This window comes from Mustela lutreola, chromosome 10 (assembly GCF_030435805.1).
Source record: "Mustela lutreola isolate mMusLut2 chromosome 10, mMusLut2.pri, whole genome shotgun sequence".
Lineage (NCBI taxonomy): Eukaryota > Metazoa > Chordata > Mammalia > Carnivora > Mustelidae > Mustela > Mustela lutreola.
Genome location: NC_081299.1, coordinates 4,024,205 through 4,047,692, shown reverse-complemented (window position 1 = coordinate 4,047,692; position 23,488 = coordinate 4,024,205). Strand labels below are relative to the sequence as shown.

Sequence of the window (23,488 nt, the reverse complement as noted above, 5' to 3'; positions counted from 1 at the left end):
CCCTGACTGCCTCTGGACACTTGGTCCTATGCCAGTCTTCTCCAGGGTGTCCCCTTTGACGCGGTCACCCCCCTCCTTCTAGTCCCTGTCCTCAGTAAATAACCCCCCTTTTCACCCAGGCCTACAAGGATATGGAGATCTGGCCTCTTTACCTTTTCAGCCACATTAACCCATTATCACTGTGAATCCCCAAACTTTCTGTCTTACTTGTATGCCTTTGATCGGGTCCCCCTCTATCTGGAATGCCCTTCCTTCCTCTTCCCTAAGACTCAGTCCAGATCCCCTCCTCCATGAGGCGTGCCCTGATTTCCCCAGGCAGAGCAGGCCTTTCCTACCTCCATGTCGCATATGGCCCTGGGCTCACTCCAAAGACTGCCTGTCACACTTGATTGAACTTAAGCGATTTTGGCTTCTGCCTCCCCCAGGAGACTGAATCCCCAGGGGGCAGAGTAGTAGGGCTGCCATATAGAATACAAGATAACCAGTTAATTCTGAAACTCAGAGAAACAAGAAATCATTTTCTAGTATAAGTATATCCCAAACAAGGCATGGACTATACTTATACTAAAATATGATTTGCGGTTTATCCAAATTAAAATTCAATTGGATATCTTGTTGTCAATTCGACAGCTCTACAGGCGGCCACCATTCACGGAGCATCCTGGTGTGCCGTGATATTGATGGACAGGTTCTCATTGGATGTCCTTACTTAGGTCTTACTGTCTTTCCCATTTTTGCAGATGGGCAGTCGGGGCTCAGGGGCTGTGACCTCCTAAAGGTAAAACAACTGGTAAATGGCACTTGAGTGTATGTTTGTGATGCAGGGCCCAGTGCATGCAATAGGCACACAGGAACGACCATCCCTGTCTTCACTCTTGGGGCTTTCCTAAGGTCCAGCTTGCAGCTGGCTCTGTCCCTCATCCCTGTTCCTCGGCTGCTGAGGAGGAGTCCTATCTGGGGAGCTGGGAATCAGACCCATGAGGTGGAGTGCTGCTGGGAAGCAGGGAAGTTGCACCCGCCACTGAAGGAGCCCCCGGTCTTCTGACTTCGTAATAGGGTGGACAGCCCAGGGCACAGTTACTATAGTTAGACACTAGGTGGGGCCACAATCTAGTCCCAGACGCAGGAGCAGCCGCCTGGCTCACAGGGAAGCTCTGGGCTGGGGCTGAGTCCCAGGAAGCAGGACCAGCCCTCCGAGCCCCGGAAACGCACCTCTTCACCTGACTAAATGTCGTCCCGTCCGTCTGCCCCACGATCTACCCACTGGTGACATCAGTCTCACACTCTCCACTAACGGCCATGCATGTCCTCCCTCCCGCATCCAAGTGCCAGCCCAGCTGTCCATTAATATGGGCCCCGGGCCACCCAGTCCTCCACTAGCTGCCCACGTGCCCACCGTCTTGTCACTCCCGACAAGGCTTGGTCCTGTCCCCTCACACACTCCTCAGTCCCTCCTCCCTGCCCTCTTCCCTGACCCCGCCCCTCTGGTCACCTGCAGCCCTCACTGGGCACCTCCCTGCTTTCTCCTTACTCCTACACGGGCACCATCACCCCAGACACAGAGCTGCCGTTTTTCTGGGCCTGATGCCCAGTGTGACAATTCACTCATTTGGGGTGGAACAGGGACCGTGCCTGGCTGCCCTCTGTTTCCCTGCCTGAGTCGGGGCAGTGGTGCTCACGAGCTGACACGGCACCTGGCGACAGAGACTCGCCCACACGCCTCTTCCCAGGAACACTCTGGCTTGCAGCCACCAGCCTCCACGCCCCAGTGCCATTGTCCCCCCCCCCCCACACACACACATTCACATACTGATGTGACAGTAACAGCCTGCTTAATGTTTCATGACCAACACTCAGCGGCCTGAATTATTCACCCCGTAACCAAGACACAGGGAGTGCTGGGATCTGGGGATCAGAGGCTGAGGGGTCCACCAGCCAGGACCCCTGCTATCTCTCTGGGGAAGCCTAAGGCAATGTATAAAACTTGGGGTACCAGATCTGCCAGGACCTCAGCCCCTCCTAGCACCCCCCGCTTGGTAGGTGTCCATATTCCGGAGGGGTCTGGTCAGTCTGGGAAGGTCTTAGAAGGTCTGAGAAGCTGGTGCAGAGCAGGACCTGAGCAGGAGGGGGCAGTCATGGCCACAACCTCCCTCCTGCCAGGCCAGTGGCTGCCACCCTCAGCTGGAGTCTCTGGGACAGAGGAAGCCCCAAATGCTCCAGCTTACCACCGTTCCTACTAGTATTTCCGTCTCTGCATCCTTGGAGCCACAGCCCCCAGCCCGGGAGGCCCCAGCACCATGGGGCAGTCAGATACGCAGACGGGCAAGAGTGAGCAAGCGGGAGCTGGCCTTGTTACCCTGTTGTACTCTGGCCTGGAGGCAAGAAGGGCAGGGGCCCCCAATGCTCACTGGGGGGGGGGGATTATAAAACTATGGATGAGCACATGGAACAAAATCAATTAATTTAGATGGGGAGAGAGATAAATTTATAGCAGTAGTCACAATGATCGATGACAGGGTCAGCAGGTGCCGTTCATGGGACGATGGATCTGTTCCAGGCCCTGTGATGAGCAGACGGACATGCTGTCTCATCTAGTCTGTTCAGGGACCTGACGGGGTAGGTGCTGTGCACAGAAGGCTCAGCTCGCCGGAGGAGAGAGAGGCAGAGAAGGACCGGGGGCCGTGAGCCCCACCCCGCTGCGTCACAGTCCTGCCTTTTGTCTCTGTCTCAAAGTCACCCACGGAGCAGGAGCAGGAGCAGGAAGCATCCCTGAGACGTGCTTAGAGAGCCCTCAGCACCTGGCACAAGCCGGGAGCCACTGTACCTCGGTGGGGGCACTGCGGGCCTGGGGTGGCCAGACCCAACCAACCACAGGTCAGGTGAGGCATTGCTTCTGCAGTGGAGCGTCCCCCAGAGGAGAGAGGCGGGGTCCGGGGGTCCTTCTGGCCTCAGCATCCCACTAGCCCATCGAGCTGTAACCCAAGTGACGCTAAGGGTGACCATTCCAGTCCCAGCCCCTGTCTGTGGCCCTGGCCACCACCCATACCCTGGCTCTTCGCTCACTGGGCAGGGCCCTAGTGGGTGTTTAACCTCCTGAGCCTCAGTTTCCATATATGGCAATCGGGCATCATAATTGTCCAGCATCTCCTTGGCTCTTATAAGAGAACAGAAGAGGAAGTTCTGGAAGGTCGCGCGCGCTCCCTAACAGGTGTCTCTTCCCACTCTTCTTGGCCAAGTCTCCTAAGCCTTCTTTGCTGAGCCCTGGCCTCCACCTGCCCTCCAAAGGTGGAGATGCCCCGAATCTCCTTTCTGAACACACTCTCTCTCCCTGCTGGTGAGGTCATCTACTTTCTGGGGTCAAAGGTCACCTGCACCTGACACTCTCCCTCTCTCTGGCTTAGACCTGGAGTCCACATCTTGTCCCCATGTCTACCCACTGTCCGTGTGTGCACTGCCCAGGCCTCTGCAACTTCATGTGCCTGGAGTGGATACCTCGCTTTTCTCCCTCAAACCCTCCCCAGCTGCGAACTCCATTCTGGTAAAGGACACTATGCTCCCTTCCCCTAAGGGTAGCCCGAGCCCAAACCCTAGGAATCTTTGGAGACCCTCAAAGACATCTTTATGGTCTGCAGTTCTCTAGCAACAATCACATAAATCATATTTTTCTTCCCCTCTGGGAAATAGGTGACACGAATGAACTTCAAAGAGTAAGCAGGTCGCCGCGTGATGACTTGAAACAAGCCCGGAATGCTTGCTGGAGATCTCCGTCCTTTGCCTCCAGGGGCTAGGAGTTACCAGCCCACGGAACCAGACTCGGATCAAAGAGCAGCATTTCCAGCGGCCCTCCCCTTCCGCAATAATTTTGGCCCCAAGGAAGGTCACAAGTATCAGGTCTCGCCGTTGTAGGTTAAGGCGACCCTGGAAAAGTCATGGGTACTGTGGTGGCTCTATCTCTCTTGTCCTCTCACTGCGCCTCCTGGCTTATTTGAAAAGATCCCAAATTAGGCCTGGCCCAGGGAAGAAATGCAGTCCTTACTTGAGGAAGGTTCTAGAATAGTCACCTTCATACGCAACCCACCTCCAAGCCTGGAATATTTCCGGAAGCTTACCCTTCCCTGCAACTCTCCCAGGCTTCCAGGCCTTCCTTCTGGTCCTCAGTGAACCCAAGCTTGATTCCACCTCAGCCTCCGCCTCTGGGGGGTCCTTCTACCTGCCACGCTGCCAAGCCAGATTTTTGCAGAACTGGCCCCGCTTTTTATCCAGGTCTCAGATGAGCTCGCACCTGCCCTAGGAGGCCTTCTTGACTCTCTCAATTTAAAGAAAACCTCACTGGTTTCTACCTAGGTAGCTCGTTTTGCATTATGGCACTTGTGACTGGAGTTGTCTGGTTCATTCCAGGGACACATGTCACTAGGCTGCCACAAGCCAGGACAGGACAGAGCCGTGAATGGAGCAGACCCCTGCTGTCCCAGAGCTCGGTTCCACTGGAGCACCAGCTGGCAAACCAACACACAGGCACATTAGCAAGAACGTCTCTGAACACCGCTCAAGCTCTCCATCTGTCCCCTTGTTTGCTCTGGGAGCCTCCCTGAGAGCCGGCTCCAAGAAGCTGGGAGGGCTCACTACCTCCCAAGCACCGGAGGCCTGCCCAGTTGCTAGTTGTTGAGCGAGAAGCTATGGGGACGAGAGACATGGGCAGTGAGGTTAGGAACTCTGTGCCGTCTGCTTGCTCTTGACCTCGGCTAGTCCATTTGCCGGATGGGCCGGGGAGACCCAGTGGGGAGCTCCATCTGAGGTCACCCGCAGTGAGCTGCCCGCAGGGCTAGGCAAGTCCCAGGGCTCCCAGACTCCTGATTCACTCAACCAACACTCACGGCGTGTCAGGCACTGGGCGGCTGATGACGTCTGCCCTCACTAGTTGGGGAGACACCGTATGAGGATACCCCAGGGTGCACGGAGCGTAAGGACAGGTGGTGATAAGGACAGGAAGGAAGATAAGGCAAGGAACCAGGTGGAATCTGAAGGAGGCTCTGCGCAGAACTTGCTGAGAAGGGGAAGGGCGCCAAAGCCTGGAGGGGAGGAGAGAGCCCCCGAGACTCGGGGGGGTTCTAGGCAGCAGGAAGAGCCTGTGGGAGGTTGGAAGGCTCCAGCCCTTGGGAGGAGCTGCAAGAAGGCTCTGGAGGTGGAAGGGGGTGGGGTAGGGGAATGGGGGAGCCTCACAGGTGGGAGAGCCGTAAAGGTGAGGCGTGGGGGCAGGGCAGAGGCGGGAGGGCCCCTGGGTTCTTAGAAGGAAACGGCCTCTCCTGTGGGTGAGCAGGCAGCTGTGGGCAGTCCAGCAGTCTGACCTGCATTCTCAAAGGTGGGCACAGCTGGATGGGATGAAGGCCAGGGCCGGGGAGGTCTGAGAGAATAGGAATTAGAGCAGGAGTGGGAGACAGGCCTGGAGAGGAGGTACGGTTTGATCAAGGCCACCCAGGGGACGGGGGGACCTCAGCTGCTCAGTGAGCCTCTCTGAGACGCTGTTTCTCCCTTGATCAGCACCGCGCCATAGGGATATCTGTCTGGCTCACGGATGTATACTTGGCCCTTAGAATATTGCCTGGCGCAGAGCGGACGCTCCATAAGCGCTAGCTGAATGAATCAGTCTGTGACCTGGGCCGTGTACAGAGCTGCCACCTGGGGTGGTTATAAGGTGCGGATGGCCAGGTGGTGCTAGGCACTCAGTAAGCCCTCAGCAGGTTGGGGCTCATCTGAGTTCATCCTGACCCCTGGCTAGGGCGTTTTCCAATCTCTGTCCCCGGCGGGCCTGGCCTCAGGCAGAGGAGACCTTGCAGGGAGGTGCAGTTGGCACAAACCTTCAGGCAGACTGATTCTCCTGCTTGCTTTGAACGGCAGAGCACAGGGGCCCCAGAGAAAGGAAGAGCCCAGAGCTCCTTAGCCATTCTCCGAGTCTGGGGGTCTGTGCTGAGCCTGGGGCTCCCCTCCAGCAGCACAGAGCCCAGGGGAGCACATGGTAGTGGCCAAGCAAGCCGGACTCCGAGGCTCCCTGCTCCTGGCCCCTTCTCTGTCGGCCCTGACTGGAGGCCTGGATACCCGGCTCCCCTCTGCCAACCACGAATGCGACTGGCCGGGGGGGCCGGCCCCCCAATTCCATCTCCCAAGACCCAGGGCCTGAAACAGCGTCAGCCCGGTTCCCACCAGCCTCCACGCCACCTTCGGGACCCCCTTCTACAGGGGGGCTCATCACGGGGCAAGAGCGCCAGAGGTCCCTGTGGCAACACTCCCACCTCTGGAAGGACTTGCCTGGGGGACTGGGATAAACTGGGCGAGGGGCAGGTGGGCGCAGTGTGTTCCTGCAGCCAGGCCTTTTCTCACAGCCCCAGGTGCACTGGCCTGAGGAAGCCCACCCCTGCAGGTGGTCCTGCCCTCCTGCCCCTCTGCAGCTCGTCAGGGCCTCGGCCCACAGCCTCCCGGGGAGGGATCGAGTTTCTCACCCGTAGGTCCCTTCCTCCCTCCACGGCGGTTGCGGTCGGTGGAGCTGAGCCCTTGTGAATAATTCACTGCGGTTCACAGCAGCTCTGGGAGGCTCACGAGAGTGAAAGCTTGGAGCCGAGGCATTCCACAGCCAGGCTGCCTGGGTCCCCGCACTGAGCCCTGTGGCCTGGGGCCGCCTGAGCCACTGCCCTCTCCTTGTGCAGCCTGGGGGAGCAGGAGTCTCCATCCCAGAGATAGAGGGCTATGGGGACACTGGCCTCCAGCTCCCAGCAGGCCCCACCTCAGTTCCCATCTGCCCTTTCCTGCCTGAGCCCAGCCTGGCAACCTCAGAAAAGCACCTTCTTATCAGCCAGGTCACTCGCTGCAGCGGGAATGGGCCCAAGTCTTCTGACCACGTCTGTGAGATTCATAGAGGCCTCGGAGGGGCTGACGGCTCATCAGCCCAGGCCATCTGGCCTCAGGGTTGGCACCAGGGCCCAATCACGGTCAGCACCTGGCATGGCCTGGGCGGGATCAGGGTTCCCAAGGCCCTGAGGCCAAGAAGGGGCACTAACAGTGGGAACCCAGCCCTTGGAGGGTTCTAGCTCATCCTAGGCCCCAGGCTTTTCCGTGAGGAGGGGCTCAGGGGCAACCTGGGTCTTCGCCCCTACCCCTCCAGGCCCAGGTCCTCATCAGCACTTCCAGAGGTGGGCTGGGGGTCCTCTCTCAGTTTACAAAATTTGGGCTAAGTTGGCATCGCCATTAGCCTGGCTTGTTGGAGGCCCGTTATGTGTGTGGGGGCTTATGGGTGCAGAAAGGGGGCCACAGCCCATTCCTCTCCTCGCAGGATCTCAGTGTCCTCCATGTGAAGTGAGGGGGTGGGGCAGGGGCACTGGCGTTGTCACAGGGGGTCTGCAGGCCTGTCTCAGGGGCCACTACCTGGCCTCAGCCTGGAGAGTCGGAGCTGGGAGCCTGGGACCGAGCCCGCCAGGGTGCTGTTGCTGGTGCCAGCTCGGGAGTCTGCCTCATGGGGGGCCTCCAACTCTAAATCCCCGCTTTGACGTGACCCACGCCCAAGCTCGTCGAGAGCAAGGAACCACCAAGTGGCCTCTGGCAGGGTGGCCAGGAGAACCTGTGGTCCAGGAAGCAGGTCTGCGAGCTCCCACCAACCACACCGGGGAACTCCCTTCAGCAAATGGACTGTAGGCTGGCCGGGGTCTCTCAGGGCTGCCCTATACCACCCCGCTGACCTGGGCCCCACAGGCTGCCATCCTGCCCCAAGGGCCGCGGTGCCAGGTGGGTCTCTTGCCTGCTCCCTGGGAGTCCGCGCCCTGCAGGCTCCCGCAGCGCGGAGCCAGTGGTGAGGGCTGACCCCTCGTGTTGTGGCTGCTCTCCTCCCGAGGCTCGGTGTTCCGTCACCACTTAATGTCCCGGGCACCCATTTGGATTGATGGAAAAGTCACTGCTCAGGGCCCCCATTTGTCAGGTCCCTGAGGCCACTACTGTCCTCCTTCAGACACTCCCCAGGACCCCTGCTTCTTCTCAGGTGCACCGAAGACCTGGCTCCCTCCCTCCCCCCAGAACCCCCAGGACTTCCCTGCTCTGCATCAAGCCCCATTCTCCACAACCCTCCGCTACCCTGGGTAGCTCCCAGCCCACTGCTCAGCTGCTTTCTCAGAACTGCCATTCAGGCTGGGGACCCTGGGAGCTTTGGGGGCCGCACCTCCCTTGCTAGTGGGAGTGGGCGGACGGGCCCCGGGAAATGAGCAGCTGCTGTCAGGGGGCTGTGGGGCTGGGAGGCGGCCTGGGGGTCTACACGGGCAGCCCTCTCCCTTCAGTCCTCCTCCTCCTTCCTGACTAGGGGCTCTAGGACAGTCTCCCATATCTTCATTCCTACCCCCATTTTAAAGATTTTTATTTATCTGTTTATTTGAGAGAGCGGGAGTGAACAAGAACACGAGCCGGGGGAGGGGGAGGGGCAGAGGGAGAAGCAGGCTCCCCACTGAGCAGGGAGCCCAATGTGGGGCTCGAACCCGGGACTCCAGGATCATGACCTGAGCCGAAGGCAGACGCTCAACTGACTGAGCCACCAGCCATTTAGTCACCCACCCCCCTTCCAACAGTCCTGCGAATGGGCACAGGCCAGAGCTCAAGACAGCCACCTGCTGTAGGCTCGTAAGCTTCCTGGAGAGCCGCAGGTGATCTGGGCCCGTGTGCCAGCGTCCCAGGTGCGGCCGTGAGCTCTGCATGGGAGCGTCTGCTGGCAAAGCTCTGGGGCAAGCGGCTGTGGGCAGCCTTCCAGGAAGGGGACAACTTCAGGAAACATCTCTGCCCTGGCCCTCTAGCCGCTGGGACGGCCCAGAAGCAGCGAGTCCCCCAGGATGCCAGAGGAGGGTAGGGCCCCGGCCCATACTACCCAGAAGACAGGTGAGGAGGGGCGGCCTTACCCGGGATGGTGCCTGACGAGAAGCCTCAGGGAGGGGAAGTCTCCTTTGGCGGCAGCGTAGTGGACAGGCAGGGCGCCTGTTTCCGTGGCCACGGTGGGATCCCCACCGCCATGATGCAGCAGCCAGTCCACCAACTCGGGGTGGCCAAAGCGGGCAGCCAAGTGCAGGACTGTGGCACCAGAATTGTCTTTGTCCTGTGGGAGAAGCGCCCGTTAGTCCTTGCCTTCCCCAGCCACGGAGGCCCTTCTGTCCTTGGGCCCCTAACTGGCCCTCTTTGAACCACACCTGTGCCACCTGTGCTGGGCTCCCTGAGGCCTACTGGCCATGACTGTGAACAGCTCGCATATAGGAGGCTTTTAGGACACAGCACTCCTGGGCTCCCCACAGGAGCAATGGTTGCCCAGATGCTCAGGGAACGCCCGAGGGAGAGAGCAAGTGCGGCTGGGGCTGGGCCGCTCTGGCCGTCCCAGGCTGGCTTCAGGACTTTGGGGGGCACCCCCAGCATCTAACCCTTGGCCCCTTCCTCCCCTGCTCCCCCTCCCCAGGTGTCACATGAAAAGAGGCCTCCAGGTTGGTGGACCTCCAATAACCCAACATTGGTGCGGGGAACGGCTCCTGCCCAGGCACGCGGCAGACTCCCTGCTCCTGGCCCAGGAAACGGGCTGTGTTCTAGCTCTGTGGAGGAGGAAGCTTCCGGGTACTGGTCACAGGGTCTGGACAATCAGGTGTGGGTTAGAGACGGCCCTGGGAGGGGTTTGGGCTAGACCCACCTCCCGGGCACCCCAGAGAGGGCTGGCCGATAGTCTGGGCCCAGAAGTACCACATGTGTCATCCATGACCTTCCAGGTGTGTGTGTGTGTGTGTCTGTTGCAGGAGGGGCTGGTAGGTGCCACTCATGTTACCTGGGCAAGGAGGGGCATCCCAGAGAACCCACATCAGGACTCAAAGGTTGGCGGGTGTAGGTGAGCGGGCACCAGTGCAGGAACAGCACGAACTCCCAGCACCGAGCAGGCGGGATAATGGAGAGGTGGGCAGAGGGGGGGGCAGGGCACAGATGGGGCAGCCGTGGGGGGCGTGGTTTCCTAGGATCAGGGAAGGAAGCCCCTCTCCCCACAGAGAGAGGCACTGCGGGGACAGGTGTGGCCAAGGTGGCTGCAGGTAGTGAATCTCAGAGGTTCCTGAAAAACAGGAGAGAGGACAGAGGGGCCAGGGGCCGGGGGCCATGACTAGTAAGTCATCTGTCAGACCTCGGGGGTGGCTGCGGGGCTAGGAAGCGGGTAGCCAGAAGGTGAGGCAGAGTGAGCGGCTCACAGGCACTTGAGGACCACACTGGGACCCTTTCGTGTGCTGGGATGCCCAGTCTGTCCCCCTGAGCCCAGATCTCCAGGGAGGGGGAGGGGCAACAAGGAGAGGACTTGGGCCTATGGGCTCTGGCCTGTCCCCAAGGCTCCAACAGCTCTGCAGGCCCTCACGTGCTGTGGTCCACACCACAAAGCTGCTTATCTCTGGGCTGAGCGGGGCTGGGGATCGAGGTCATCCTCCCCACACACACACTTCCGTCCCCAGGACCCAAGCTTGCTGGGAGGGAGACTTGATAAGCTGGGCACAAGGCCACTTGTTCCCCCCTCTCCTCTGCAGGGGCTAGGGAGGCTTCCGGCCAAGCCTGGACATTGGGACAGGGAGGCACGCCACCTCCCGAATGAGTGGGCAGGGGCCATGTGCCAGGAAGTCTTGATAACAGAGCGGGCCAGGAGATAAGGGGTCCGGCCATCTCCCAGGAAGCGTCGGAAGGGGGACCTTGCCATCCTGAGGGCGACGTGGGGGAATAGGGTCTGGTCATCCTTAACGTACAACCAGCCGCCTCAGAGTCACCCCGGTTTCTTCTCCTTCGTTCAGTTAGCCCAGTGTTTTTTCCCAAGTGGAAAACCAGTTCTGGTTCCTTCCTCCAGTGGCTTTTCCCCGCAACTAGGATATCATCCAAATTCCTAACCCCAGCCTACGGTGGCTTCTCTGCCCTCCCCCCACGCCACAGCTGCCTTCTTCTTTGCTGATCCTGCCACAGGACAAGTAAGTGCGCCTCAGGGCTCTGCACTTCTTGTTCCTTGTGCTTAGAACTCTCTGATCAGCACACCTGACCATGTCCTTCTCATCATCTAAGACTCCCCTCAGAGGTCACTCTCTCCTTGCCACCTCACCCAAGCAGCTAGCTCCCCGAAACCCCCCACCACAAGGCCCAGCAAGACCTGATGGTACCTGCGGTGGCTGTCCATTGCCCCCACAGACTGGCAGCTCTGGGAGATCGGGGCACTCCTGAATTCCAGGCCTAGTGCCTGTTGGATGCTCTGTTGCCCGAGGGAGCAAGCCGGAGAGCTACACATCAGGGCCTGAGCTGCCCCCGCCTCTAGCTCAGGAGGGACCAGGTTTAGATCAGCCTGGGGGACCCCAAGTGAGAGCAGGTGGGGTCCCAGGGCAGGAAGACTCAGGCTGGGCTGGAGAAGCAACTCACAGCTGGAAGGCAGGAAGGTGTGGATGTCCCAGGGTCAGCTAAGGTTCCAGGGAGGCCCCATGTACCACGCCCATCACCCCTGCCCCATGTCCTGGCCCTGGGGACACCTGGGTCTGGGCCTGGGGTGGACTGTAGGACTTTGCCCACCCCTCTTCCAGACCTGATCCCAGAAGACCTGGGCTTCTGATTCTGTGCCCTGCCCGTTCTCCAGGACTCCCTTGGATCTGTGCTTTTCTCCCCCCCACTCCCATCCTGGCTTAAATACTGGCGCAGGTAAGCCCAATTCCCTCTGGCTCCCCACTACCCAGTGCTCTTCTAGGCAGTGGCCAAAGCTTGGCCAGGATGTCTTCCACCGTCACCGTTGACCTGGGGAGCCCACTCCATCCCAAGCCCTCCGGAAGGAGCTCAAAAGCAAGCTCAGTAGGGAGGTGCCCACTCTCACCCACCCTTGAGCCACGGGGGCTCTAGGCTAGAGCTGTCCCCTGGGGAGGAAGCCTCAGGGCGCCCAGCGAGGGGAGCAGACCCACCTGCACTCCACAGCCGCCCTGCGAGAGCAGCCACTGCAGGCAGGCGAGGTGGCCAGTGGCGGCGGCATCGTGGGCGGGCGTGGCGCCGTTGCGCGCGCGGGCCGTGGCGGGCAGGGCGGCCCCCTCCACCAGGAAGCGCAGACAGTGCAGCTTGCCCGCGCGGGCGGCGTGGTGCACCGGCAGCGCGTCCAGCGGGTCCCGCAGCGAGGGCTTGAGCAGGCCGGCGGCGTGCAGGGACTTCAGCACGTCCAGGTCGCCCTGCCGCGCCGCCTGCAGCGCCCGCTCCAGGGCCATGATGCCGTCCGCGGCGCCGCGACCCGCTCAGCGCGTTCCCCCGGGCGCCATGCACCCGTCCTGGGGCAGCAGGAGAGCCGTCGGGGCCCTGCGGCCTGGGGAGGCGGAGCGCCTGCCCGCCCGGTCTCCGGCCCGCACGGCCGCGCCGGATCCGCTCCGCCTCCGCGGCGCTCTGGGCCTCGGGGGCCCCCGCGGGCGCCGGGCTTAAGTCTGGGCCCCGCCCCCCGCACCGCCTCAGCCCCGCCCCCGCCGCGCCGAGGGCCGGACTCCAGGCTGCAAGTGGCCAGGGCGCCCGCCCGGGAATCCGCTCCTGGCTTTAGCTCACCTATAAATAGAGACCGCCCGGGGAGGCCGCACGGTTCAAATCTGAGATCCAGGCGCTGGGGGAATTAATTCATCAGCCCAGTGTCCACGACGTGCTGTTCCAGGCCCTGGGGGCACAAGCCAGCAAACAATTACCGCCATTTCAGAGAGTAAAGAGTGTCACCAGAACGGGACTATGGGGTTGGACTGCGTTGGTGGTCAGGGAAAAGGTCCATGTGAGGAGGTGCGGTGGGCTGGGTTCTGAAAGGTAGGAAGGGGCATTCCAGGCAGGCCAGACTGCAAAGGCAAAGATCCTGGGGGGCAGGAACAGGCCACGCAAATCCCTGAGGGGCTCTGGGTCTGTGCCAAAGTGGGGCGACAGGTGCTGGGCCCTCAGTCTTCTGGGGTTCCTTCAGGCCCCAGGAATTGTCCTCAGAGCCTCCTGGCGGCAGGAGAAAGAGGAGGAAAAGGCAGGAATGCCTGGGACGCTTGAGGCTCAGGTTTCTGGATCCAGGGGCTGTGGGGCTCAGAGAGCACCCAGAGCCTCTGTCTGGGGTGGGGGGAGTCAACGGTGAGCTTGAGGGCCTGGGGCTGGCTAATGGGGGAGAAGGGAAAGTGGGAATGCAAAGGCTGGGGGCAGTGGGGAGATGCACCCGAGCAGTCATCCAGGGAGCAGGACCAGGACCCTCCTCTGAGGGCTCAGGAAGGTTCCAGGACAGCAGAGGGTCGGGAGAACACACAGTCGCCAAACCAGCCTACCTGCATAGCCGGAAGCCTTTCATGGGAGCTGGAGGGAGGCACAGTCCCTGGACAGGAGGGAGAGCTGCCAGAAGGCGGGGGCTGCGTAGCTGTGGGAGCACAGTCAGCACGTCTCATGAAGTTGACGCAGCCCATGTCCTTCTTTTCCTGTTCCTCCCTTCTCCCACCTCCCCACTGGAGCCCTGGGAGGGTCCGGCCATGGGCCGTTTCACCCAGCACCTAGCTAGGCCCCACTCAGGGAGGCCCTGAGCTACAGAAATGTTACAGAATGAACCCCTTTCCAGGAACAGTGGGGGTCCTAGTGTGGGCCTCAAGGGGCTGCCACCTGGTGGCACTGTGCACGATTACCTCCAGGGCTCCTAGGTGCCTCTGTAAACCAGAGCTGGTTGCCGATGTGGCATCAAACCCAGAGGAGACGCCCTAGCCTCTTCTACCATGGATAGGTTACTTGTGAGCAGCTGTTCTTGCTGACTGTCTTCTCAGACTCCTCTGAGAACACTGCCTACACTCAGGCTGAGACCCAGGCCTTCTGGGCTCCCCTGGGTCTACCAGGTCCTGCCAGGAAGCCTCTAGAGAGCCCAGGCCAACAAGAACACATTTATGGAAGCCCTACTGCTTCCCAGACACTAGGCTAAGCTTCACCTGCATATGTGTATATATATATATATATATATATATATATATATATATATATAATATATATATATGTTCTCCTGACCCTCTGCTGTCCTGGAATATATATATTCCTGGAATATATATATTATATAATATATAATATATATATATATATTTTTTGAACCTAAACACAGAGGCATTTATTGCCACAAAGAGCCAATCTTACACTCAACTGTTTGTTTGCTTTTATGATTTTATTTATTTATTTATTTGACAGATAGAGATCACAAGTAGGCAGAGAGGCAGGCAGACAGTCCGGTGGTGGAGAGGAGGCTCCCTACTGATCGATCCAGGGCTCGATCCCAGGACCCTGAGATCATGACCTGAGCTGAAGGTAAAGGCTTAACCCTCTAAGCCACCCAGGTGCCCCTCGACAGGGTTTTAACATCAAGGCATGAGATCAGAGATGCCCTGGCCTTCACAGGTCTTTGGCTCCTCCAGTGCAGGGCTCAGTTCTACCATTAGCAGCTTGACCACTGTTCCCTCGTCCCAGCAGCGACCATTCAAGTCTGTCCCTATTACCCAGCAGCTGGAAGGGACAGTGTATGACAGACTCTAGGATGTCACCTGCCAGAGCCCTACCTTCTCTAAACTTCTCTAAGCTTCAGGGAAACAGGAAACATTCCCAACAGTCAAAGTGCATTTTCTGCAAAAGCTGAAGGGAGGTATGTGACATGCCTTTGCTCAACAAGCAAAACAGAATCAACCGGTTTGGTGAATTGATGCTACCGCAGGATCTTGGAAGAAGCAGGGAGCGCCCTGGAGAGTGGTGGGCAGGGAGAAAGCCCCAGGCACAGAAGTCCAGGTCAGAACCTCTGCTCAGAAGCTGGGGAGGCAGAGGGGCCAAGCCACTTGGAGAGGCCCTCCCTCCCCAGTTGTCTCGGGATTGTCTCTGGTCCCCAATGCCAGACCCCAGAGAGGACTCAGTCCTCGGTCACAGGTGGTGGGACACAGTGCGGCTGGAAGGTCTCATTCTGGGAGATGCTGTTAAAAGCAAGGTCACCCTGTGAGCCGCTGACCTGGCCTGTAGTTGTGATCCTAGGAGACTTCTGTGGGGAGAACCAGTCTGGAAGAGATGGCAAAGCCAATCAAATGCTTGGATTTGAGGCTGCGGGTCCGGGACAGGGTCTGAGGCTGCCTTCTTAGCCGCAGGCTCTGCTTTGGACAGATGATGAGATGGAGGTGTATTTCCGTGGGTTGTTATTTGTAGCCTGCCCACCCAGGCTGCCTCAGTTTCTGTGACTCACCCTTTATGCAACAAATGGAATGAGTGATACAAATGGCCAGGGCAAGACACAACAATTTTGTCTTCACCTGCATATTAATCTCCACAGCGACACTATGAGAGACATACAATCATTACCCCCATTTTGCAGCTGGGGAAACTGAGGCACCAGGAGATTTGTTTGTTTCTATTTTTTAATGCATCTTGCCTAAGGAGACAAAAATGCTTAGAGCACCTCCACTGTGTTCCCTGGGTGTCAGCTCCGTCCCCCAGGAGGCCTCCTCTCATCCTTCCCCTGGACTCAGGCCATTCACACCCCATTCAGACCTCTCCCCCCCCCCACTCAAGGGCAGGGACCAGGGGTGGAGTGTGTTCTCACTGTACCCTTCCCTAAAGCCTGCACCCCCCCCCACTCTGCCCACTCAGCTCAGCTGCCTTACCTGTTTCCTTGGTTATAAAGGACGGCTTCCTCCAGGTAACCAACAAAACCTCCAGAATCCTTTGGTGGCAAGGAGAGGTGGGACCATGTGGTCAAAGCCCTTCACAGCAATGGGAAAATGGAGAAGAAACTTCGAATTTGGAGTAACTGGCATTGAAAAGGGAGTTTGCTGCCCCAATCTCACTCTCCAGTGGTCCACAGGCACAGAGGGGGATGTTCTAGGAGGAGTCTTCCTCCCCAGACCATTTCCCCAGGAGCTCGCATCACGGTCTCTCAACAAAGATGCAGACAATGGTGTAGGGTGGTCTCGCGGGCACAGAGTTGAGTCTGCCACTCTGTGTGCTGAGGGGGAACATGTGAGGCATTAGTGATCCACTAAGTAATCCACAGAGTCCTTTTCTGAGCCCTTAAAGAGCAATTTGTTGCCTTGGAGGAGGCTGGCCTGTGGGTACTCTGGGCTCAATGATGCCAACGGGGACAGGGGCTCGGGCATTCCCAGGCCTTGCTGGGCCAAATGTGTTGAATGTTTTACTCTGATAATTAGGGCTGTTAGGGGGGACAATGGAGGTGAGGGCTAAAAAGTGCATGACATACAGTACGTGCTCCATAAATGGTGGCCAGTTTCTCCTTTAAGTGCCACAGACAGGGATGGGTGGCCTGAGCTCCCAGTCACCTCGAATGCTCCGGGCCCCTTCCTGATAGCCATACTGGTCGTCTCAGGCGCTGCTGGGGGGCATGGGATAGGGGCACTTGGAGCGAGCGGCGGGTGTGTTGCTCGGAGGCAGGGTTTGGGCGGCACGAGTGGGGGACCCGTTCAGCACCCTGGACAGCGCCTGTCGGCTCCGAGCCAGGTACCTCCTCCCGCCCAGTCTCCGTGGGTCCCGCCCACCATCCGCCCTTGGGTCGGCCCCGCAGTCCCCAGTGCCCGCCGCCGGGCTGTCCGTTGCCCCGCCAGCCGGTTGGGGGAGGGCAGCCCCGAGCATATGGGCGGGGGACGCCCAGCCAGTTTGGTACAGCAACGGCCACGCGGCGCGGAGGCGGGCCCGGCGGACCGCTAGGGCGGAGGCGGGCAGCGAGGAACCGGCGCCGGGAGCGCCCCGCCCCGCTCGTCACGTGCGCTCTGGCCGTCCGGCGGTAGGAACCCGCGGCTGGAGCCCGCGTTAATGAAAATGAGCCCAGGGCTCCTGGACTGCCTCGTCTTCTCTGGGCCTCAGTTTATCCATCCAAAACTGAGCACGGGACACGATTCCTAACTTGCTGAGCCGCTGGAAGGTTCTCCCGAGTGCCTAGAGCCAGGGCAGGCAGGTCGGCGACCAGCCAGTTCCCAGTGGCTAGGTCCGAGCGAGTCGACTCTTCCCTCCGGGCCTCGTGTCCTCTTCCAGCTCGGCCTCTCAGTCCGCAGAGCAGCTCGCGGGGGGAGTCCCTTCCTTTGGCTAGAAACCTAGGTGGGAGCTCACTGAGGCCCGGGCCTCGGCGGCTCGGCCGCCGCTTCGTCCCCCGCCCGGGCGTAGGAGGAGGAGGTGAGCTCGACGGGCGGCACCTCAGGCTGAGCGAGCTCAGGGCAGCCAAGGCTTCGATGGCGCCAACACACACCCGTGCAGGTGCTGGGGTGCGCCCTCGGCCCGCGACCCCGCTGCAGATGGGATGCGAAGGCCAGGGGCGGCACCGCCGGGGTTCCGCTGTCCCCCTCCCGCCCCTACCCCGCCAGGGAACAAAGGCGGGAGGTGGGACCGGCAGGCTGCCAGACTCGGTGAGGAGGGATGGGGCGGGGCGGGGCGGGCGACACCGCCTCCTTAAAGCCGGGCGGCTGGCGTGGTGCGCAACCCTCCCGCGCCCGCTCCTGCAAAGCGCCGGACATCCCCTCCGGCCCTGGTCTGCGCTCGGTATCCGCGCGAGCACAGGTCTCCCGCACGCGGGCCCCGCAGCCGCGCCTGTTCCCATCCGAGCATGGGGCTGCCACGGAGAGACGGGGACCCGGCGGAGCTGCGCAAGGTAGGAGCTGGGGGAGTGAGGGCTGAAAGGCCGGGCGGGGACCGGGCCTATGACCCGCGTAACCTCGGCCTCGGGTCCGTCCGCAGAGCCTGAAGCCGCTGCTGGAGAAGCGCCGCCGCGCGCGCATCAACGCAAGCCTCAGGCAGCTCAAGGGGCTCATCCTGCCGCTGCTGGGCAGGGAGGTGGGTGCCGGGGCGCTCGGGGGCCGGGGTGGGAGCTCCGGGGTGCAGCGCGAGGAGGACGGGTGGCTTGAGGGGCCCTCGCCCAAGGAGTCGGCGAGCAGGCTCCGCGTGGCGCAGGGGGCCGAGCCGGAGCGGGGCTGGCGCTGGAGATCTGTCTCGTTTGTCCGTGTCTCTGCTCTCCCTCGTGGCCGGGCGCAGAGCTCCCGCTACTCGAAGCTGGAGAAGGCGGACATCCTGGAAATGACCGTGCGCTTCCTGCAGGAGCTGCCGGCGTCCTCCTGCACGGCCGCGGCGCCCAGTGAGTGACCCGTCCCGCCCCAGCCCTGCCCCACGCCTGCCGTCCCGCACCCCACCGCGCGCCTCACGCCTCTCTCCGTCCGCAGCGACCCCGGACAGCTACGGCGAGGGCTACCGCGCCTGCCTGGCTCGTCTGGCCCGCCTGCTGCCGGCCTGGCGCGTGCTGGAGCCCGCCGTGAGCGCCCGCCTCCTGGAGCACCTGCGGCGGAGGGCGGCCGGCACCACCCCCGACGGCGGGCGCGCTGGGGTCTCCTGCGGCCCGCCCGCGCCTTCCCCGCCGCCCGCACCTGCGCCCGCGCCGCCCGCGCCTCCCCGCGGCCCTGGCCTCGGCCTCTGGAGGCCCTGGTAGCCCGCCAGCCAGTCCACGGACCCTGCTGACTGCAAGAGACCGGGAGCGCCGAGCAGACCCGGGAAACTCGCGGTGCCGGCTGCTGTTTCCGGCGCGGGCCACCAGCTCAGCACCTACCACCAGGCTGGACCCGGCTGTTTGTGATCTGTGCGGACGTCTGAAGGCCATGCGGGCTCAGCTGGAGGAAATAAGGAGGGCAGCGCAAACTGTGTGCCTGGGCTGGACAAGGGGGCAGGTGGGGAGGGAGAGCCCCCCTGCCCCCTCCGCTGCTGGAAGTGGCTGTACAACTAGGCCAGCTACGAGCAGGCAGCTGAGGCTCCGAGCCCAGCACTGGCACCGGCCAAAGGGCTGGGCCCGGTGCAGGCCTCTGTTCTGACTCGCAGCTTGCTGCCTCCTTAAGGCTGGGCTTAGGCACCTCCAGACACACACAAGAGGGCCTCTCCCGGCTGGGCAGCCATCACCTCCACTCCTGGGCTCTCTTGTTTATAGGGACAGGGTGCAGCCCTGGGAAGGACTTATTTCCCCCCTATTCAGTTCCCACCTGTGTACCACACACCTTGTCTAGGGGGCCTTGGGGTGTGAGGAAGGGGTAGGCTAAGAAAGAGGGTGCCCTGTGGCCTCAAGGAAGCTTGAGTCCGTGCCGGTGTCTGGCGAGCAGGCCTATTCCGTTTACTTGCAGATAACAGCCAGTAAGGGGACAGGAAACCCCTTCCCCCATTTTCTCTTGCAAACTGTTCCCTGCTCCTCGTCAGGACAGGTCACGGGAAGCCACTTGTTTCTCAGACTTCTTGTCCCTCTGTCTGGAAGCAAGGGGAGTCTGAGGAGACTCAGGGAGGAGCCTGTGGCCCCCAGTCATGGGTGCCCAGGAGAAGGCAGGGGCACCTGCGGCCTGTGGTCACTCTGCAGGTTTACAGGGATTCACTGAACACGCGAAGGAGGTTGGGACTCCCCGCTGTCCCCAGTCCGACATCCTGAGCGAGGGACCAGGGCACTAGGGACAAGAGGAGCTGCCAGGGTGGGGATGTTCACTAGATCCAGCGATGGCACAAAAACCCATGGGAACCTGGGCACTGATTTGGGGGGCCAGATGTGGGAAGCTGTGGGCGTTATAAAAGGAGTCAATGTTAAGACAACAGGGGAGCCCCCAGCAAGGTGTGCTGTCCTGCGTCCTCACAGCCCCAGCTGGCTGCACTGCAAGGGCAGTGCAGTCCTCAGTCCTCAGGGCAAGGACTGAGCCTACCTCTGTGTCCCCAGGGACCTCAGCACGTGATGGCTGCTCAGTAAATATCGTGAGCTAACGAGCAGGTGATGTCACCGGACCACAGCTGTATTGAACACTTTGGCCTCAACTGCTACCCCCAGTCCCAAATGTCACTTTGAAAATCTGATCCTAAAAAAAAACCAAAAAAAAAAACAAAAAAAAAAAAAAAAGAAAAAAGAAAGAAAGAAAATCTGATCCACCAAAGCCTGTGTGTCCCGAGGACAAATGTGGGGGAGTGTGTGGAGAGCAGAGAGCAGTGTCTGCTTGCTTCCACTGTTCTTGAGAATGTAAGCTTGCTCTCCTGAGCTGCTGGGAGCGGGTGGAGGAGGGACAGGTAACCCACGTGCACCACATGATGGCAAGTGTCCTCGCTGGGTCAAGGACTCCGGGTTGGGCACACACTGAGCAGGCTCCTTTTTCCTAATAAATAAGAGCTTTCCATACAGGTTTGAACTGTGTAAAAACTGGTCCGCCAGAGGCCTCTTTCCTCCTTTGGGTCATATTTGCTCATATTGGGGTCATTCCTGCTTCTGAGCCCCTGACTCCAGTCAAGCCATAATGCCAGGAGTCAGGGAGGACAGGAGCGTGCACGAGCCAGTGACTCACGGGATCAGGCATTCCAGAGAACCTGAACCGGGCGGCCCCCCAGGCCCTGGCAGGGAGCTGAGGCATGCCCAGGTGGGCGAGGTTCTGGGCCAGTTTCCCAGCAGGGATGAGCAAGAGCTGCCCAGAAGGTCTGTGCTGAGCTCCTGAACCTGGGAGAACACTGGCTTCCTCCTTGGGATGCCTGCAGGCTACCCAGGTGTTCCTGCAGGCCTTTTCTGTGGGGGAGGGGCGGCCTCGCTCAGGCTGATGTGCCCGCTGGCCAGCTCTTATGATGCCTCCTCTGCCGTGGTCCCATGACTGAGTCTAACTGTTGAACTCTGTCTGGTTATCACGCTTGGCTGGAGAAAAGGCTCCTGCGTCTCACCAACCGGTGGGTGAAATGATCCTTTGACGAGAGCACGGAGCTGTCTGGGAAGCTCAGGCTGGGGCCAAACCCACATGTGTCCCCCACCCCCGGTGCCAGGTAATTTGGAAAGGGCAAATCTCGTTTCCATGAGTGAGGATGAAGCGCAGGTTGCCCAGGAGGACTCTTTAAACAAACATTTGCAAATTGCTGTGCCCTGCCTGGGATGCCCAGACTCTGCCAATGAGTCTCCCACTGGTTTCTCTGTAATACGGTCAGAAGGAGCATAGCCTGAGGGCAATGTCTGGGGGAAAAAAATCTGCGGCTCTGCAGAACCACCCCATCCCCATCATGCTTTGGGATGACCACGCTGGGAAGAGGGGGGATGGAGGGAGGTGCTTGTGGGCAGCTCCCTCCTGCTAGAACCCTCAGCTTGCAGCTGTATCTACTTTTTAAAAATACACCAGCGGAGCGCCTGGGAGGCTCAGTGGGTTAAAGCCTCTGTCTTCCGCCAGTCATGATCCCAGGTCCTGGGATTGAGCCCCACATCAGGCTCTCGGCTCAGCAGGGAACCTGCTTCCCCCTGCACCCCCCACCCGGCCTGCCTCTCTGCCTACTTGTGATCTCTGTCAAATGAATAAATAAATAAAATCTTAAAAAAAAACAAAAAACAAACAAACAAACAAAAAACACCAGGTTGCTGTAGATATCCCAGAGAAGAACAAACCTAGCCAAAGGTGTTTTTCCCTCTTGGTTTTACTTCCTGACTGGCTGCTTACCAGTGTGGCGGTGTCTTGAGGGTACTGACTGTGTACCTGCATGTGCACATGTGTCTGTGTGTGTGTGTGTGTCTGTCCCTGCACAGCCAAGTGACCGCCCTGTAGGGAGCTGCCTGGGCATGTGATGTGGAGGAGAAGGCTGCCACCCACTGAGGGTTCCCAGGGAGCAACTAGTTTCACTCTGGCTTTTAAGAGGGCCTGGCAAAGCCCCAGGCACTTAAGGCAGCAATAAAGAAACTTTGAATGGTTTCAGGGGCGTGAGAAAGGCGCTTAATGGGCACGCCCAGTATGCCCACGTGCACGCGTGGTGTCTTGTCACTGAGATCCATTGCAGTGCAGGGAGGAGCCGGGTCCGGTGGCTGGTGACAGGAGCCTGCTTTGGGAGGCGAGGTTCCCCACCCTGCGGGCGAAGGAAGGAGATCCCACACCGAATATGAGCCCACAGCTGGTTCTGTTGCACAGGCTGGGTCCAGAGCTCCCCGCCATGGTGCTTGGAAGATTATAAACCAGAGGGAGAATGGGGCCAACATCTTAAAGAACGAAGAACCTTTCGAGACCTCAGAAATCAGAGGGAGATCCAGGTTTTGTAGGGATATTTTCTAATATAAAATTACGAATACAGACTTGGTGTGAAAATAAATACTCAGAATGAAAAAATAAGTCACATCAAGCCAGTGGTGCCTCCAGACTGATGTCCGTGGTTCCAGTTTTTCTCTAAGCAATTCATCTGACACACTTCCTGGTGACAGCCCTGGCCTTTCCTCGGTTCCAGAACGTTCTACCACACCATGCCCTGGCTTGGGAGCAGATCTGAGCTTGAGCTTTGTCAGCCCCCTGGCAAATTCAGAATGGACTCTCAACACTCCAATTTAAGAGTCCAGAATGCTCAAATGACAATAATAAGGTAAATGACTTACAAGATATATATTTACATGAACGTTTACAACATTTGTGACACTTTTTTCCCTTTACCTCTTTCTGGAAAGCTTGTGAAAAGCAGATTTCCAGGTCCCGCCTCCAGGACTTCTGATGGCCGGTGTCTGAGTCAGTAGCCTCACACCATGCACTTGAGGTCAGGTTAGTCTGCTCCAGCAAAGACACTACCTCTGAGGATGGTGGGTGCCAAGGACTGGGAGAAGGGAAGGGGGAGTTCGTGCTCAGGGGAAACAGAGATCCACTTTTGCAAGATAAAGAGTCCTGGGGGTGGATGGTGTTGGTGGTTCCATTAAGAAGGTCAATGTAGGGGCGCTTGGGTGGCTCAGTGGGTTAAGCCTCTGCCTTCGGCTCAGGTCATGATCTCGGGGTCCTGGGATCGAGCCCTGCATCGGGCTCCCTGCTCAGCGGGGAGCCTGCTTCCCCCCCCTCTCTCTTCCCACCTCTCTGCCTATTTGTCTATTTGTGATCTCTGTCTGTCAAATAAATAAAATCTTAAAAAAAAACAAACAAAAAACAAGGTCAATGTACTTAATGGCACTGAACTGCACACTGAGAAATCCTTAAGATGATAAATACTATGTGTATTTTACCACCAAAGAAGGAGGAGGAAGGGGGCGCCGGGGTGGCTCAGTGGGTTAAAGCCTCTGCCTTCAGCTCAGGTCATGATCCCAGGGTCCTGAGATCGAGCCCCGCATCGGGCTCTCTGCTCAGCGGGGAGCCTGCTTCCCCGTCCCCCACCCCCGCCAGCCTCTCTGCCTACTTGTGATCTCTCTCTGTCAAATAAATAAATAAAATCTTAAAAAAGAAAAAAAGAAGACGGAAGAGGAGGAAGAGGAGGGGGGAGGCAGGGAGGAGGAGGAGGAGCAGGAAAACACGGAGAGAATAAATGAACGAAAAGAGACCATATCTGCAGTTGGGGCGACTCCTCAATTCAGTCTGCAATAGGTTGTTTCAGAAGATCCATCCGGTTTTCGCGGGAAGTAGACTGGCCGATTGAATTAAGCTATGGTAGGCGGGGCGCCTGGGTGGCTCAGTCTGTAGAGCATGTGACTCTTGATCTCCGGGTTTTGAGTTTGAGCCCCACGTTGGGCAGA

The 23,488-nt window shown here is 59.4% G+C and overlaps 2 protein-coding genes across 6 annotated transcripts in view; one reads left to right on the top strand and one right to left on the bottom strand.

Annotated features, from left to right (window-relative positions):
* ESPN (espin) overlaps positions 1 to 12,408 on the bottom strand; it is a 31,206-nt gene extending 18,798 nt beyond the window's left edge. For 3 of the 5 annotated variants that reach the window (XM_059135123.1, XM_059135119.1, XM_059135120.1), the window contains exons 1-2: positions 11,955 to 12,408; positions 8,922 to 9,115 (exon numbers count right to left, since the gene is read on the bottom strand). In XM_059135123.1, coding sequence (XP_058991106.1) covers positions 8,922 to 9,115; positions 11,955 to 12,248 — 488 coding nt within the window. In that variant the 5' untranslated portion in view covers positions 12,249 to 12,408. The remainder of the gene's footprint in view (positions 1 to 8,921; positions 9,116 to 11,954) is intronic. The other 2 variants (XM_059135124.1, XM_059135125.1) reach the window with 2 other exon arrangements.
* Positions 12,409 to 17,517: 5,109 nt separating this feature from the next.
* HES2 (hes family bHLH transcription factor 2) lies at positions 17,518 to 18,469 on the top strand. The gene is made up of 4 exons (XM_059135167.1): positions 17,518 to 17,641; positions 17,728 to 17,823; positions 18,022 to 18,121; positions 18,207 to 18,469. The coding sequence occupies exons 1-4, from the start codon at positions 17,597 to 17,599 to the stop codon at positions 18,467 to 18,469; spliced, it is 504 nt and encodes a 167-aa protein (XP_058991150.1). The 5' UTR covers positions 17,518 to 17,596.
* Positions 18,470 to 23,488: the final 5,019 nt, after the last annotated feature.